Source organism: Corvus moneduloides, chromosome 5 (genome assembly GCF_009650955.1).
Source record: "Corvus moneduloides isolate bCorMon1 chromosome 5, bCorMon1.pri, whole genome shotgun sequence".
NCBI classification, from domain to species: Eukaryota; Metazoa; Chordata; class Aves; order Passeriformes; family Corvidae; genus Corvus; species Corvus moneduloides.
In genome coordinates this window covers 58,542,430-58,560,934 of record NC_045480.1, presented here as the reverse complement: position 1 = coordinate 58,560,934, position 18,505 = coordinate 58,542,430, and the positions used below count along the sequence as shown (strand labels likewise).

The following is an 18,505-nucleotide window of genomic DNA, read 5'->3' as shown; positions in this document are numbered from 1 at the left end:
GATATTTCTTACTTTCATTTTTGTCTGTAGTAAGGATCAAGGCTTTTACTTTTTCTTAAAGTAATTCCTGCATCTTAACCTTATAAAAACTTCATGGAAGAGGAAGTTGGAAAGATGGAAAGGATGTTAGTATTTCCTTAAGATTGTTTCACAAATTATTTTCGTCTCACTAGGTCTGAGAAGATGCACAGGGGCAGATGATCAAAAAAAGATGTCGCTACCTTTTACATTCTTTGTGCTGCATCGTCTGTGTGCACTACAGTGTGAGAAAAGGGGTGTGTGACATCATATACACACTTCTGAATTAGTTATTGAAGAAATTCTGCAGTGTCACAGAAGAGTTGTAAGTTAGGTGGATATTTTATTTTTGAAACCCTCATCCAGAGAGATTCAACCTTTTAGAAAGAGGAGTCGGTCCTGTAGCGTGACATTCTTAGTAAACTTCCCTCTTAGACAGAAAACAGCCTCAAAGATTTATTTTAAAATGAGGAAGTTCAGTCAGCACTTGGTACATGAGTAGGATATATTGAACTGAAAACCTCCCTTAAATTTTGAAAAATCAGAAGACCCATTTGCACAATTTCAAGGTGGTCTATTTTGAAATTTTTACACTGAAAATAGGGCTGTGTCACCAAAATATAGAAAGTGGCAGTTTTACTCAGACTAGGATGTTTACTGCTACTGTCTTGGATGTTAAATGCAGCAAGAGATTTTAAGCTCCAAAAGATTAATTTTTCTAAAACCTGATCTGAGCCATCTCATCACAGCTGTTTAGGTTCCAATATGCATGTCTAGATGCCAGTTAAAAAGATGCTGGGATTCAATATTTAGTCATCCAGGAAGAAGTAGTTTCCACTCTTCTTTTGTTCCACATCCTTGGGAAGAGAAAAAAGGTCACAGTTACTTGAAGTAGTCTTTGGCAGACTTGAACATAACTGAAATAAAAGACACTTATCTAAACTCCTTTCTGCTTCCCTTATTATTACTCTTACTAGTTTCACATGCTGTTTCTCCAGCACAGCAGAACTCCCATGTCAATCTTCATTTTGGTCCTTACTTTAAAACTTGGCTTCATATTAAACAATCACAGCTCCTTTACTGTAAAGGTGCTCCTCTCTTACCTTGATGGAATTGAGTTTGTTTATTCTTGGTCTGTAATTGTTGGGGTCTCTTCTAAAAGTGATTTCAAGCTGAGATAAAAACTTATTCATTCCAGCCAAAAGAGTCTGTGGACTGTTAAAAGAGAAGAATATTTTAGCTACATTTTCAGAAGTATTATACTGTACAATTACAGGCAACTTTGAGTTCCATCCTGAGTTCACTCAGAGCTGGAAATGCAAATGTGAGCTGCATTTGATGTACTGGGCTGTGCTACATTTTTAGTCAAACCTTGTCTGAGAGGTTGCTGAAAGATGAGAGTAGTACCTCAGTGTGGCTTCCAGCCATGACCTTTGCATTATTTTTATTTTGTATCTACATGTGTGTGCCGGCACACTTGCTTATATTCAAAGAAAAAAACCCCAACCCTTGCACCATAAGCGAAATCTGACAAAGATCATAACTTTCTCAGCATCAGGGTATAATTGCTATTTTTGAATTCCAATACGTGTGTTCTTGGAAGGAACTCCATCAAAACCAGGAGAGCAGGGGGTTGCAGACACATGGCAGACCAATGTGTTTACTTCATCTGGCTCGTGCCAAGTACTCACTGTTCTAAAACCCTGGTTTCTGATAAGGCTGCTCATCAGAAAGTCTCTGTAATCTACATAAAATTATTTACGAAAGTAGACATATCAAATGGGACAGCTTTGAAAGAGTAAAACAATGTATGCTGCATGTCGCTGTCAAGACTTGCCCTTCACTACATCTGCATACAGGTACCACTAATACACTGCTTTCTTGTAATACATCTGAAAGTTATTTTCAATGAGCACACTTAACAGATGCTACTTTTTTGTTTCCTTACTATTGATGCTACTTACTTGATCTCTTCTGATCGTAATTTAGCCATTGTGCAGTTGGCTTAAGGCTGGTCTAAGCCAGGAGGTGGTCTAGTTCTTGAGGGTTTGGTTAGGTTCTCCAACCCCACCCCAGCTCTGGTCTAGCCAGCCTGTAAGTGAGAATTAATCCCATTTTCTGTTCCATGATTCAAAACCAAAGTCAGAACCCTCAGGACAGCCTTGGATGCAGCTTAAATTTCCCTAAGCAGGGATGACAATCTTGCTTACTAATCCCAACAACTCTCTTACCTGTTTGCCAGTGTGTTCTTTGAAGGAATGCCATCAAAAACAATCACACGATCAGCAAGATATGTAGCCATGATAAAATCATGTTCTACCACAAAAGCTGTTTTTTTAGCATGGAGAATGAAACTGAAATGAGGGAGAAAAAGAAAAGAAGAGAGAGTAATGTGATCTCATTGTAGTACTATTGCCAATTTCAGTTCCTTCCCCACCATGTGTACTCACCGTTTAATGACTCTGGCAGCCATCAGACGCTGTTCAGAGTCCAAATATGCTGAGGGCTCATCAATCAGATAAACATCTGCAGGTTTCCCCAGACAAAGAGCTAATGCCACACGCTGCAACTCACCACCAGACAGTGTCTGAACCTGGTGGTGTGGGAAGAAACAAGGCCATGCTTAGTTCAGGTACAGGTTAAGAATTAAGACAAGTGGGATGTTGATTCAAGCAATTAATACCTCCTGGTCAATGATGTTTTCTATCTGAAGAGGTTTCATCACGTCAGTTACAAACTGGGGGTGTGTATAGGCATCTCTGATCTTCTCGTGCAGCAGCTGACGGACGCTTCCCTAGCAAAAGGAAAATGTTGCTATTCAGTTTTATGCACCACAAGAAAACAAGCATAAATAGAATAAAAAAATTCTATCTAAAATAGATAATAGATATAAAATAAGAATAAAAAAATTTCTGTCTCTGCGTTTTGTAGCAAACACAATACTTAGTAAATAAGGCTGAAACATACCGTAGATTTAGGGCTGATTTTCTGTGGTTTGTAGCTAACATTTAGGACTGGGACCTCACCTATAAAAAACCAAAATTAATATTGTAAACAAGAGCCTTTCCAGTATCTTTAAAATAGATTTCAGCTAAGGTATTACACATTACCTCCTTCATCAGGTGTAAGTCTTCCTGCAAGCATTCGGATAAATGTTGTTTTGCCAGTTCCTAAGTTAAAATACAAGTTACAGATTAATCACTTTTTAGTAATTTAGACCTCTAACAATTAAGTCACTGATACAACAACAACAAAGACTATTTAATAAAGAATACATTTTAAAATTAGACTGCTTTGAGAACTCCTATATTAACTTCCAGCACTTACTACTTGCTTTTTCAAATGGAAGAGACATCTTAAAATGGTAAGGTTTTAAAATGGGGTAACAGACAAACAATGACATTGTTAACACACGGTAACTTCACCTCTCTAGTCAGGGGACTCATGGTGTGATGTGTTCCCCAGGTAACAAGCAGCTCAACCTGACTCAAACTCAGTAATTCTGAAGCCTGGCTCCCGAAGTGAAGAAGGGCTTTAGGAGCATATTCAAGGTTGGAGAAACAGTTTCCAACATAAATTGCACTCACCATTTTCCCCTAACATCACCATAATTTCAGAATCGGTGAATTCTCCAGCTACTATGGATAGTTCAAATTCTCCCATCTTTTTTTTCATTCCTGGATATTTGTACATACACATCTTTTTAACCTCTTCTTCGTTAGCTGTCTCAGCTACTTTAAATACCAGAGATGCATCTCGAAACCTTAGATTTTCTGTTGGAACATAGCCATCTAGGAAAATGTTTATGCCTATGATGGGAGGAAAAAAGATCATTAAAAAAGGTCTGTAACAAAGTAAAACAAGATGAATTTCAATTCCTGGCTATAAATTCCATTCAGGTAAGGAGAATTCTGGAATTTAAATGGCACGGTAAAAGAAGCAACAAGACCTCCCCTTTTTAAAGTGTGCACATTATACAAATTGAATAAAGAAAACCCTTACTAAATTACAGAATGGCTGTAGCAGCTCTTCCTGAAAACCCACAGTTAGTGATGTGTGTGGGGCTTAAAGGAACTACTGCTGTTGGGCCCATTCTCTCAAAACGAGTTTTTACTGAGCTCAGTACTACAAGTGGGGTCAATTCAGATGAACAATATGTACCTCTGCACTGTGCAAACTGCCTCCTGACCTTTCTCTACTAATAAGGTCTTTTGTGTAACTCCACTGTTTACGAAACGCCTACAAGTATCAAAATGATGTCCATAGCAAGAGAAAAAGGGCATTTCATAATTAAGGCTTTTGGGCTGAGTTACAAATTTAGAATCATGTAACACAGAAATTCTGCAGAAAATCAAACAGTAGATTTTCATTGCTGAACTGTAACAGGAAGAGGACAAGTTTATACAACAGACAATTGGCATTTTGCTGTCTTTTTTGGTTATGCTTAAAAGGAGAAATATGGCAAGAATTACCTTCTCTTACGCTGAAAGGCATGGTAACAACACCATAAGCACTTGGCACACCATACAGGCAGCAGATAAAGTCAGAGAGATAATCTAACACACTTAGATCATGCTCTACAACAATAATGTACCTGAAAAAGAGCCAGAGAGATGCTTTTTTACTTCAGTGCAAAACATTTTTCCTTTTTTCTTACTCTAGTCTTGCATAAACAAGAGCTATCAACACGATTTTTAGTTAACATGGTTTCTTCACTTTATACTAAAAAAGGAGAGAGTTCAAATCTCTAACAAGCATTTTTTAAACTGTCCAATAAACTTGCAAATGACAAATTGAAAGCCCATCTTCAGTGTAAACCGGCAGCTTCTTTATGTAAGTGGAAGGATATTGATTGATTTGAGTGAAAAATACTTAGCACATTTTAAGAAAATAAAAATCTTTGTGAGAAAGGGATGAAACAGCAATATTCAGGTGGAAAGCAACCACCAATGTTTTCCCATCCTTATTACAAAATTCTGAATCGAGACAAGAAACTACAGGAAGTAAGTTTCCAAAATGCAAAAGAATAGAATATGACTGGCTTGGAATATTTGAAACATGTTAGTATACCATACTGAGGAGTAAGCACTTCTAAGGAGATGGACTGGATGTTTCTTCCCTCTGTGAACAGGCATGCATTATTACAGTCTAGCAAAACATTTGAAGCTTGTATTTACCTGTCAGGGTTTATCAGGGACCGAATAGTAATGGCAGCCTTCAATCGCTGCTTGACATCCAAGTAGCTGGAAGGTTCATCAAACATGAAGCTAATCCCAAAAGGAGGAGTGAAGTCTTAGTGAATGCAAGCTTTCTACTTATTCAAACATAATATTAACATTTCAACCATTAAATACATGGAAATAAAAAAAATATCATTATTTATACTGAGAAAGGGAGACAAAAAATGAGAATTGTGCACACCTGCCTTCATTCTCTGTAGACTGTCATCTGAAAAGTGAGTTAAGTATTACTTTGTCATGAGCTCTGACAAAGTTACCAAAAGTTACAAGAAATCAGCAGTTAGGAGTCCCATGCACTCATTCTGAGTTACCTTAATTTAACATGAACTGAAAAGTGCAGAAATACTTTAGAAGAATGGAAGAAGGACATCTTCCAAAAAGAGAAAACTGAACAAGGAAACTCACTTGAAACTCACACCAACCAACCAAAAAACAGCAGCCCAAGCAGAACAAAACCAACCAACTAAAACCTCATCAAAGCAAAAAACCCAAAACCTCATAACTCTTCTGATTTTGCTTTCCTGGTCCCAAGGAGTCAGGAAACAGCATATATTAGACACTGATTTCCTGCTTGCAAGACAGGAGAGGAGGGACACAAGTTCCAAGAGGTGGGGAAGCAGCTGTACCTTTCTCATTCAGAGAGGCTGAGACAGGTGTGCTGTCCAACAGGATATATTTAGGTGGGATTAGGGAGAGGTTATGAAGTTGTGATGCTGAAATTTAACACTAGCTTCTGAAATCAGCTATTTCCACTCAGGTAAATAAAAGTATGCAAAATCCAGAGACTATACATGAACTAAATATGGCTTTCAGCTGATGAGTTGGCAAAAGTTTTGGTTTTTTAAAAAATCCTTTTAAAACTTTATTTAATAATTAATAAATACTTTTCAATGTTTCAAACAGAAGTATTATTGTTAAGTGTAAATTCGAGGACCATATTCTGAGACAGATTATTAGAAGCAATGTGTAACAGAAGTAAATTAAACATACATATCAGCCTTCTGAATGCAAACAACTGCACAAGCAAATCTCTGAAGTTCTCCTCCTGAAAGGTCCTCAACATTTCTTTCTTTCAGGTGTGTTAAGTCTGCAAATAAGTGGTTAATTTTAGGTATGTTATAACCAACACAACAATCCATATTTTTATTACCTACAGAAACATGTATAAAGATAGCAAGCATTCTACACAGAGGAAAAGAAAACAAAGGAGAATAAGCATTCAGTTTATACAGTATCAGTATCATACTGCTAATACTATGTCACAGCAAGCTATGGCTTCTCTGCAGCATTAACTGCATGGCTGCTTCTTATCATGCAGAAGGATTACATTTCTATTTCTTTTTCCACCACATATTTGGTAAAGACTTCTGGCCCTAAAAAGAAACTATACCAGGTTTGAAAGTGTTTGTTGTCAGACTTGGCTGAAGAGTTCTGGTTTTCAAGAAAATCAAGTCCCTCAAACCTTACAGCAGAAGGGTGAAGCCAGTATTTTCTAGGCAGTTTAATGAACACTGCATTTCAAGAATAGATTGTGTCACTAATAAATTGAGACTCAAAGCCCATGTTCTTGGTGGCACAATAGCAGCCCCACTTTTACCACCCAGTTCTACCAAAGAGAATCCTATTGTGAATTTAGCAACAACTAAATTCAGTAACAACCAAACATAAAACACATACAAAACATCACCAGGGCTGAACTATGCAGATGCTCTTATTAGTTATATTAATCTCAGAAGTCAGTGTTACTCCTACTATAATTAGATGTATATAAGCTTTGGGGGGAGTGTGGTACACTAGGATAATACTTTCTACATGCAGTGGTTCTCCCAAGGGGGATGCTAAGATTTTGCCACACTTGTGAGCAAGCAAGAGCAGCAGATTTAAAAATAAGCACTTTCTACTATGAAACAGAAACTGCATTACATTCTGTTAACTAGCATGTATCAATTAGTTTGCCTTTGCCACCAGGAAGTATTATTTGTGTTATTTAGCCCTAGGCTTTACACTAAAGCACCTTTACTTTTTCTCTGGGTTTTTTTTTGTATAATTTACGTATATAATTTTTTTTGGTATAATTTACATGTTCTATCACATTCTGGTAACTTGATTGTTTCAGTAAATACAAGCTTCTCAACTGCTTTAAAATTTGACTGTACAAAATTACTTACCAAGCTGCTGACATACAACAGTTTGTGTCTTAGTTTCATCCTTCCTATCCAGAATTGATCCCACTGTTCCCTGCATGATAGATAATAAAGAACAAAACAAACAACATAAAACATTTCAGACAGTTCTGAATTATGCTGCTAAATAAAACCTTTAATCACAAGAGAAGTACTACAGAAGAAGCTCCCAGCTTTCTATTAACTTGTGAAAGGTCTCACCTTTGCAGCTTTAGGGATCTGGTCCACGTACTGAGGTTTAATGATAGCTTTAAGGTCATCTTCCAGGATCTTGGTAAAATAATTTTGTAATTCGGATCCTCGGAAGTAAGTCAAAATTTCTTGCCAGTCAGGTGGATCCTGTGACAAAATTAAAGCCTGGGTTTACTTATACCATTAAAAGCATAATAAGAAACCCTAATTTTAAATTCCAACCAATAAGGGAAAATAGAATATGCTTGTAAGTTAACAAACAAAAAAACCCTCCAAAAACATTCTAAAAACAAAGTTCAGAGATTTTTTCCAAGTATCACTAGCCTTAAAAAAAAAAAAAAATTAAATTTGCACAGTAAAGAATCTACTGAACTGAAACAACTTCATGGGGAAAATGACAGCATGGATTAGAGTACTACACTACAGCTAATCCAAAGGAAAAGGACTGGAACAATAAAAGCACAAACTTGCACAGAAGATGCAATAAAATTTGGTAGTTTTCTCTGCTTCTAGCAAACATTTCCAAGGAAAAAGAATGAGAACACCAAGGAAAAATGACAAACTGAAAAAGAAAGGGACTATTCAAAGCACTCACCCATGAAAAGTTCCCCCTTGCACAGTGTACTACTCTGAGGGGTGCTGAGTTAATTACTTTGATGATAAACAGTATGGAATCAGACCGGCACAGTCATATTTCCAAACCAAGCAAATACACAGAGGAAATGCTCCATCAGTTTTAGAGCAGAAGCAACATGGAAGATTCAATTCATACCACATGTTTCTGTGGTCATACTGATATAGCTCCTTCACAGCAAAGTCTGATTTTGGAAGCATGGTAATTCAATTAAATACACATTCAGAAAGTCAAAAATTTTGTTATTTCTGCAATACTACCACCTGAAACAAGAAGTCCACAAAATAATATAAACCAAACTTGAAAGAGAATGTATCTGGGAAATGATTATTTCTTTGCAGCTTTAGGTGGCCGCCATGAAATGAACAGTTTATCAAAACATTACTCTTTCAGGTAAAGAAACTGCTGAAGAAAGTTTGAACACACTTGTTCTTACAAGTGCTTATTGAAGGACAAAAGTGTCCATCAGAATTCAATTGTCCATGTGCAATTTGAAGGTAAGAAACTGATATCTGAAATACTTATAAGACGAGTACTAATAGTAGTTATTTATGCCTTTTCTCTAACAGTATTTACTCTTTGGAGTAGTGCTAGGTAAAGAAGCCCTGGTATTTTGCTCACTGGCTGCAGTTTGACTTGGAGTACATACATAGGAAAATGGATTATGAATTCCCATCAATACCAGCAGTTACAAGTTGTTGTTAAGTCTGGTTCTCAAAAAATCTTATCTCTAAGTAACTAGCAACATGAAGAAACTAAGGATTTTCAGAGCTCAGTATTAAACTGTACACTGGAAAATATCTTCAACCACAGCTTACGTACTAACAACATACTTTATGAGAAATCCTCCTCAAAAGAATCAAAGATAAAAATGCCTAAGAAATTACAAGTGTACATGGCAAGTGCTCATAGACCCTAGAGCTATTCAGATAAAAACAAAGTTAACTTAGAAGAAACTCCAAAACTTGAGCTATGGAAATCCCTCCTGGGAACAGGTAAATTGTGCAGGGAGAAAAACTTGACATTTTTTAAAAGACTGGTATTAAAAAAACTCCAAGCCCTTAAGTGTGACTTCAAGACAGAAACCTACCTCTGATATTTATCTTCTGCGAGTTATAGTTATAATTAGTATCCTGATCTTTCTTGAGAGATACACGCAATTTGCAAGAAAGCCTTTGTTAACAATAACCTTCTACTACTGTTCCTGTGTGGAGTAGGTCACTGGCTGTTAACAGGGAAAGCACCAAGATCCACACAAATACAAAAATTCAGTCCAAATATATAAACACAGCTATCTAGAATGCCAACTCTATTGCTGATACATACATCATATTTTCCAAGATTTGGCTTCTGTTTTCCTGCTAGAATTTTCAAGGCAGTTGATTTTCCAATACCATTGGTTCCAACCAATCCCAGCACTTCACCTGGACGAGGGATAGGCAACCTGTACACAACATTGATAACTTTGTGTTATATTAATGTCATCAGACACCAACATTAAGTGGTCAAGTAAATGTTACAAGTCATTTTCAGATTTCTCATTATTACAGCCCACTTTGTTAACTTGCAAATATCTAACTCAAATAATATCAAATTCCTTACAAATAGAAGATCATAAGAAATATTTAAGGGTCGTCTGTTTTTAAATAGGGGCTCTGTAAAATAATCCCTTACACTTTATTTCATTATAATACCTTTTACTAAGAAAAACGTAATTAACATTCTAAAAGGAAGCTACTGGAAATAAGAAACAAGAACGCTTGGATGTGCACTATGTTGGATTTTTTGTCTCTGTTACATTGATATTTGAAAAATAAAATACCTGTGAAGTTTGAAGGCATTGGCACAGTATCTATGCGTTGTTTCTTTCTCCAGGTTGCTAGGTAAGTTAACAATTGACAAAGCTGCAAAAGGGCATTTCTGGAATTGAAATAAAATAGAGATTATTAGTGCACACAACAATTTATTATCAAAAGACTATGTTTTATACTGCACCCAGCTGTGCATTTGCATTTTTACATGGACTTGTGCCAAATTTCCTTTACATGATCAACCTGCCAAGGAAGTTCTATACCACATTTTTCAAATTAATAGTCAGCAATTTAGACTGTTGGTCTACAATACAAATAAGGCACACTGCACATATTCTCCACCTCTTTCAAAAAAACATCATTCTGCTGCTGTCTACAGACACAAACAAGAAACCCAAACAAAGCTAAGCAAAAACAAAGCCACAACAAAACCCACACCCTGCAACTCAACCAGTTCAGTCAAGTGACACAGTTCTTAACTTTCTGTGAACAGTAGCAGTTAACTTGGTCTGATCAGTCCAGGAAAGAAAACTGCTTTTTCAAGTTAACAGTATGCATTACTAAATATAATAGCAAAATAAGGAACATTTAGCACTTTAAAAAAAAGCAGTTTAACATTTACCTTGATGCAAATACCACAACCAATACAAAGTGTTTCTGAAATCCATGCTATTTTGCTCTGTGATGTGACTTCTATGCAAAGTTTTCCTGGTGAAAAAAATTAAGATAAGGTCAATAAAGTTTCTGGTGAATCAGAACTCCTGCCTACTAAATTCCACAGAGGAACATGCAACTGATGAATGTTCAGTGCAGCTTTAGATCATCTAAAGGGTTGAAAAGTGTCATTATTACTAAGAATTGTTCCTGCTTTCAGTGATATTTCTAAAGGCTTTATGAAACAAAACCTTGAATGATACACAAAAATCTAGCAATTATAAAAAGCTCATTCCTCCTAGTAGAAATTGAATTGTCTCCAATTGCTTAAATACTTTGTTACATTGTATCTTACCCATTCGAACCACAGGACAACTCTTCTTGCATTCCTGACGACATTTCTTTGGCTTACACTTGTCATGGTTGACTATAGCAATTCTTGTTAATTTGTCTGCCATAATGCACAATTTAGGGTTAAACACATACACCAATTATGACAAGTAGTAGTGGGAGTCTTCCAGACCTTATGGAAAAAAAAAGGGAAAAAAACCCCATGTTACTGACAGTACAGAGAACAGACATGTCCTAAGTTATTACTAGTGGAGTGCAGAGATGAAAAACACAAAATTAATTGATTTTTTCCTCCTTTAAGCAACGTGGCAAACAGCGCAAAGTCAGAGATACAAATAACAAGGATACTGATGCATAGACAACTGCACAAATTTTTAACATCAACTTTCCATCCCATTACTATTTTTCCAGTATAAAAATAAAATTGTGATTATATCTGAAAATGGATTTGTTTCCAAAAAAAGCATATTGTAGTAAGAACATAAGTAAGAATCTATACAGCTGCAAAGTCTAGTTTCACAAGCTGCCTTGTGTAAAGCACCCTTGTTCACACTGTCAAACTGTGACTACAACTATTACTCCGAGAATATAATTAGAATTTACATTTACGAACTGTATGCCAATATTCTGTATTAAAGGTTTAAAACAGTGTAAAATGTAAACTAGTTTTCAAAGTGAAAATTGTAATCGCATATAAAAAGTAAAGCAGGCAATGTGAGCAGACATACACGATGACGTTTGATTCTGTAATCTCGAGTTTCAGTAGTATTTAAATAACTACAGTTACATTCTGCACCTCCTAATATGGTATCAATGCCTGTAATACATTTCAATAAAAATAAGTAAAATTCTTTATAAAGAACATCGAAAGGGTCTGCAAAAGGATGTGGCCAAGCCGGATGCATAGGCAGAGGATCAGTAAGGCCAAACGCTGGGTCCTGCCCTTGGGTCACAACAACCCCAGGCAGTGCTACAGGCTGGGGCAGCCTGGTGGAAAAGGACCTGGAGGTGCTGGTCAACAGTGACTGCACATGAGCCAGCTGTGCCCAGGGGGCCAAGAAGGCCAATGGCACCTGGCCTGCATCAGCAATAGTGTGGCCAGCAGGACCAGGGCAGTGACTGTGCCCCTGTTCTGGGCACTGGTGAGGCTGCACCTCCAGCGCTGTGTCCCGTTCTGGGCCCCTCAGTGCAAGAAAGACACTGAGGTGCTGGAGGGAGTCCAGAGAAGGGCAATGGAGCTGGGGAAGGGGCTGGAGCACAGGTCTGAGGAACGGCTGAGGGAGCTGGGGGTGTTTAGAAAGGGAGGCTCAGGAGAGCCCTTATCACTGGCTACAACTGCCTGAAAGGAGGGTGTACCAAGGTGGGGGATTGGACTCTGCTCCAAAATAACAAGAGACAACAAGAGACAGGACAAGAGGAAACAGCCTCAGATTTAACCAGGGGAGATTTAGATAGGATATTAGGAAAAATATCTTCGCTGAAAGGTGGACAAGCACTACAACAGGCAGCTCAGGGAAGTGGTGGTGTCACCATCCCTGGAGGCATTTAAAAGACATGTAGATGTGGCACTCGGGGACACAGGTTAGGGGGCAGTGCTGTGTTAATGGTGGGACTCAATTACCTTGGAGATCTTTTCCAACCTAAAAAATTCTATAATTCTGTGGAGTACAAGATGATTAAATATTCCTGAAGTAACAAATAAATGCATGCAAAGATGTGAAATTACAACTTGTATCCTACAACCCTCTCTTTCCTTGCTTAGCTTTTTTAATGTACATTGACAAGCACGGGATAGTACTGGGACTTTGTATAGCTGCAGCAAATGAAGGGAAGGTCAGAGAATTTTACATTTAAGTCTTGACAGGTAAAAAAGGTGCAATGTGTTTTAAAGTGCATTCATATTTCCATTACTATATTCACTCACAGTACTGAAAATAACAGTAATAATAACTTTTGTGTTCCTATGAACAAGGCACGCCTAAGGACAACTCCCTTCAGCTCCAGAACAACAAAGACAACTGAATTATGAGGGTCTTGGAAGATTTTAAGATATTACAGATGACATACAGGGTTTTTTTGGTCAAAAAATGCCATAAAGTACAAAGCATTTCCATCTCACCACCACTAAATAAAGGGATGACAGCCCTACAGATGGTGCATGTTCAAAACCATTTCAATGCAGTATCAGTAGTTCAGTGATATAATTGGGAAAAAGTCTTGAAATACTTCAGGTTTCCATACAATCCAAAGGTGCAGTTGCATCCAAAGGACTCCAACATTTCTAATTAAAGAAAGTATTTTCTGTTGGATGTCCAGTTCACCTTTGCTTCACCAAACCAAAGTATCCTGCAGTGGTTTACAGACTGTATTTATTTCATAAGGCTACTGGATGAAGAAAGGTTGTGACTGGCAAACTCCTGAAGGAAGCAAGAACCAAATAGGTGTATGGCACATTTATCATGTTAAACTCTACTCTTCCACAAGCTTCAGTTGGAAGGAATCCCCCAGATATTACTGCAATATGAATGAAAAGAAGATGGACATCTAACACTCAGCAAAGGTCAGAAAAGCAGATGTTACTGTATCCTTAAATCCATTACTACCATAGTTACGAATAATTTAAGTGGTTCCTTTTAAAAGTGGTAGTCTTATTCCTTTATTAAATTTACAAAGTATTTTAAAACTAATGTCAAAAATATTCTTTATCAGCTATAAATGAATGTAACTACTAGTCACGCTGCCAACCTTACCGCGCTAGTTTCTACTTGTATTTCATTTTCTTACTTTACTATTTTAAATTTCCTAAGGCAGAAAGTCCTATTAACACAGCTGATGTTTTCAAACAAACAACTGAATATTAAAAAAAAAAATTAAAATTTATTTAACAGTTCTGTATTGTCAGACCAGACTGACAAAGTAGGGCTGAACATTGAAATGACATCCGCAGGCCAGGCCAACAGGCACGGAATAATGAGTCTGCAGTTCTCACTTTAATACATGAGAAAACAAGAAACTGAAAGCCTTACTTTTAAGGACTATAAAGCTGTCTAAGTCAGGGTAATTTTCTTGGGGACAGATACTGGTTATTGTCATTATTTCAAATAAAGATACATTCTCTGGGAAGACATCCCAATGCTTTTCATTAAAATCCTGCAGTTTACAGTGCAAAGAGTATTTGGGGGTGAATCACTCCCTCTCTGTTTTCCCAGGGGAAGTGCCTAACCTGGGTCAGCCCTTTCTCCAAGGCCTGAGCAGACAGACAGACCACTGGCTCTAAGCAGCAGTGAACCAGTTCCGTGGGTTCCACAGGCGAGCTCCAGAAGACAAACCTGCTGTGGCTCAGCAGGCTGCCCTCCCCAGCCCCCCAAACCCTGCTCGAGGTTCCTGCTGAGCAGCGCCGAGAGCAGCCCAGACATCTCCCCTCAGCCACGCCCCCTTCCAGCTCGGGTTTAGCCTGAAGCTGCAAAAGAGAAGAGTGGGACGGGGCTGCTCTCAAACACCAAGGCAAGTATGGCTTAAAACAAGCAATTCTTGCCAATTTTCTCAGCAAGCTTTGCACAGTCTTGGCAAGTTAATCAGACTGAAGTTTACACTCACTGCTGAAATCAGACTGTGGTTGGTAAGCAATCAAACAGCCCAAGTTTAGGATTTTTTTCTAATTCTAACTTACATGGGAAAATGCCCATCTGTGCTGAATAGTTTTGAAGGGGTCACAGACTTAAGTATGTACACTAAGCATTTATTAGAGTACTTGGTGGGGGGGAATAGAAGCAATGAAGCAGCATGGAGACACACACTCCTCCCACTTTGCTCCCATCTACCTAACGGAAGCGTCAGTTTATCCAAAACTCTCTGGTGGTCTTAACCATTTTCAGAAAAAAAAATATTTGTGACTCCTGTAACTTCTGCAATATTTTCAGGACTGTGCTGATGTCTACAATGACAACTGTCCACGACAGAAAGTAATAATTTCTACTTAGAACTCAGAAACAAATAAACAAACTGTCCAAAACCAGACTGAACTCAAGTTACATATTCACGTCCAGTTAGCTGAGTGGCATTTAAATTATAGGATGGTCTGATTCCAAAGAGCAGAAGTAGAACTCTCAGGACACTGAACACAGATTAGCAATGTTACAGAATAGCACACCTGCAACTGTGCAGTGCAGTCAGCAGTTTAGGGGCAGGAGAAACTGGTACTCAGAAGCATTTGACTTCATGACTGCACTCCTCCTTTCCATTTCAAGAAGAACAGAATAAACAACAGAGTATGAAAATATTAATTTACTACTAACTACTAGACTAAAGAGTTGCTTTGAATTAGTGAATGATGATGGAGTAGCAGCAGAAAATCTTCCCAGAAAGGACTGACAACACAGGTGAAACAATGAGAGAATGACTAAAACTTCTGGCTAGAGAAAAAAAGATGGTCTAAAAACCTTGGCAGTATCACTTGTTGAAGCCAAAAGCTGTATATTATGTTCAATTATGTAATTTAATACAAAAAAATCAAACATGTCTAAAAATAAGACACAAAACATGTTATCACAAGCATTCTGAGTCAGCATTCTTAGGCTGTCTGACACAGCTGCTGCACACCCTGACACACCAGATTACAAAAAAAAAAAGCAGCACATGTGCAGATCTTGCTATCTGTCACAGAAGGCAACAGCCATGTACGATCTGTAGAACAAGTGCAATGTGCTTGCATAATAATATTTATTTCTTTCACAGGCATTAGAGCTAAATTAGAATCCACTAAGTCAAGGCAATGATGAGTGAGAAGGATTTGAAATTGCACTGAATTATTCAGACTTAAAACAAAGAAAAATTAAAACATTAAAAGTAAACGAAGCCTGAAACAGAACCAGAGACTATTCAATGAAAGATGTGAAGGCAAGGTCTGGGTTCAGAATTGTGTCATACTTTAGTTGCTTTGCACAAAAACAGTGAACATTTTATAAAATTACACTGCATCAGACCTCAGAGAGAAATGCTGTGGAAAGAAGAGAGGATGAGCAGCATTTCCAGCTGCCATTGAAAACAAGCTCAAGAATTGCCTATTAATTCCATTGCTGATGTACTGACTACATACAGTCCATCATAACAAGAACAAGAAAGTTAAGAACTAGAATACCCAAAAAAAATTTAAATGAAAAATAAAACAGATTTTCAAACTGCATATGGGAGATCACTACATCTATAAGATTCAAAGCAGAAACAATAGTAAATGATACAAGAACAAACAAAATCTGCCAAGAATTAAGAACTAGTGTATGCTTAAGGTTTTGACATTAGTTTTAGAAACTGAGGCAATGTAAAAAAAGTTTAGACATGCCTAAATTTCCCTACTGTATTAAATCATTATGTTACTCATAAGACACAACACGAATAAGAAAACAGGATGCTAACATGAAAGCATATAGTCAAATATACTGACGCTGCACAACGAGTGGGTGTGTTTAGCTTGTGCTGAGCAGTATTAATTATCACTCAGTCTTTAACATTTCCCCTTAACGTGAAGTGAAACGTGTGAGAATGAAACCATAAATTAGCACTCTAATGAAACTAATGAAAGAATTTCACGACCACTGGTTTAGGACTGCAGTTTAGGGAAGGAACCACAACAGGGAAACTTAAATTAGGGCGTGAAAACTGTCACAGGAACGTGCAGGTGAAACATCCATGTGCATTCCAGGGAGGAAACACCACCATGGTCCTTGAGAAAAGCCCTGCCGACTTCTTCTTTTGTTTTTACACATACCTCGTAGGAAATGGCCTTACCCTACTATCTTATCGCACCTGCAAGAAGGCTTGATCTCCTTACCGCCCCACAAGCACCCACGTGGATATCAGGTTCTCCCAAAAGAAGGCAAAATACGGCTTTCCCCCCCACCCGAGGAGGAAGTTCCCCCTTTCCACAGGAGCAAAATGCCGGCGTTCCCTTTCCCAGAGGCAGGCCGCCACCACCGCAAGCAGGCGAGGATCCCGCGCTGTATCCACAGGGAAGCCATTCCTGCGGCCGGGAGCAGCAGCAGGGACGGCGCTCTCTGACCCCGGCTGGCACAAAACCCGAGGCGTCTGGGATGACGTACCGCGTGTGCAGGCAGTGCCGGCCCGGGCCGTGCCCACGCCGGCAGCGAGCCCCGATTCCCGGGAGCGTCCGGCCCTAAGGCCCGGGCGGGGCGCGGTCGAGCCGACCCTTCTCCCACGGTGGATCGGGCGAGGCCACCACCCAGGCCAAGCCCAGCGGCGGCAGCCAGGCCAGCAGCATGGTATGAGGAGAGGGGCCCCTGCCCTACCGCCTCCATTCGCGTCCGGGAAGGTCGGAATTCCCCCCGGCGTTACTTACCGGGAGCTGTGAGGGGGCAGAGGCGGGGCGGGGGGAGGAGGGCTGGGAGCGCGCGCGGCGCCGTCGGGCCGCGGCGGGGGAACGGCGTCCGGTGCTCCCGCACGCGGGCCCGCGCGCGCAACGTGCCCGCGCCGCCGCCGCCGCCACCCGGCCAAGATGGCCGTCGGGCCTGGGAGGCGGGGTCTGGGCGCGCGCCACGGAGGGGAGGGGAGGGGAGGGGAGGGGAGGGGAGGGGAGGGGAGGGGAGGGGAGGGGAAGGAAGGAAGGGCGGCCCTCGCCATGGAGACCTCGAGGGCGGCCGTGCGGAGGGAGCGCAGCCTGTCGGGACGCTGCGCGGGAGGCACCAGCCGTCCCGGTTCCCCAAGCCTGCCCTGCGAGGGGCGGCCCCGCTCCGAGGGGAGCCCCCGGTTCGGCACGGCGCGTTCTCAGGACAGAAAAGTCTTGCTGGCTTCTATCTCCACTGGGTAGATGATCACGGGCGGCAGCAGCAGTTAGAACGGCTGCTTCTTTCCTCAAGGATAGGTGTTGCCATTCCCTTTCACGAGCGCAGATTCGGCATTAGGAACCGAGCTCCAAAATCGGATCCGCCCGGGGATTGATACAACGCGAAAGGTACCAAGATAGAATGGTCTTGCTGGCCTTTACCTGCCCTGGGCAGCTGTCATCTGCACTTGGAATACTGGGGCTTTCACTCCCATCGGGAAGAACTGTCACTCTCTTTCAGGAGCCCATCACCTCAATAAGGGTACCACTCCCAGTAATAATTATGTCTAAGGATTTGCTCCCTCACAAGGGGTGCCACGACACCAAGGTCTTGCTGGCCTTTACCTGACCTGAGCAGCGTGTCATCTGCATCTGAAACTCTAGGACTACGCGCTTTCCTTCCCGTGGGGAAGCACTTCCAAGAGACCACCTCGGGAACTCGGGTTCCGTAGCCAACACCGAACACATCCCAGGATCAGTCCCACGCCGGAGGAGCCGGGCCGCGGCGCTCCCTCCGCTCCCGCCCTGCCCCGCCCCGCCCAGCGCGTCGTGTGAGGGGCGGCCCCGGCGCCTGAGGGGGAGCGGGC

General features: G+C 40.1%; 2 protein-coding genes across 4 annotated transcripts in view; one reads left to right on the top strand and one right to left on the bottom strand.

Moving 5' to 3' along the window:
- Positions 1-341: 341 nt before the first annotated feature.
- ABCE1 (ATP binding cassette subfamily E member 1) lies at positions 342-18,407 on the bottom strand. Of its 2 annotated transcripts, none has more exons than XM_032110190.1 (18): positions 18,264-18,407; positions 11,088-11,255; positions 10,701-10,786; positions 10,090-10,187; positions 9,594-9,711; positions 7,643-7,780; positions 7,427-7,496; positions 6,249-6,345; positions 5,196-5,285; positions 4,491-4,612; positions 3,606-3,827; positions 3,129-3,188; positions 2,986-3,044; positions 2,702-2,812; positions 2,469-2,611; positions 2,250-2,372; positions 1,122-1,233; positions 342-875 (listed from the first exon to the last, which is right to left on the bottom strand). In XM_032110190.1, exons 2-18 carry the CDS (start codon positions 11,188-11,190, stop codon positions 828-830), a joined length of 1,800 nt encoding a protein of 599 aa, XP_031966081.1. In that variant the 5' UTR covers positions 11,191-11,255; positions 18,264-18,407; the 3' UTR covers positions 342-827. The 2 variants fall into 2 exon arrangements, with proteins under 2 accessions (XP_031966081.1, XP_031966079.1); XM_032110188.1 differs by lacking the exon at positions 18,264-18,407 and adding an exon at positions 17,436-17,528.
- Positions 17,198-18,505, top strand: part of ANAPC10 (anaphase promoting complex subunit 10) — a 34,032-nt gene continuing 32,724 nt past the window's right edge. Inside the window, exon 1 of one of the 2 annotated variants that reach the window (XM_032110198.1) lies at positions 17,198-17,358. The gene's annotated coding sequence lies outside the window, so the exon portion shown is untranslated. Of the gene's footprint in view, positions 17,359-17,732; positions 18,048-18,505 lie in introns of those variants that run through there. The other variant, XM_032110195.1, reaches the window with a different exon arrangement.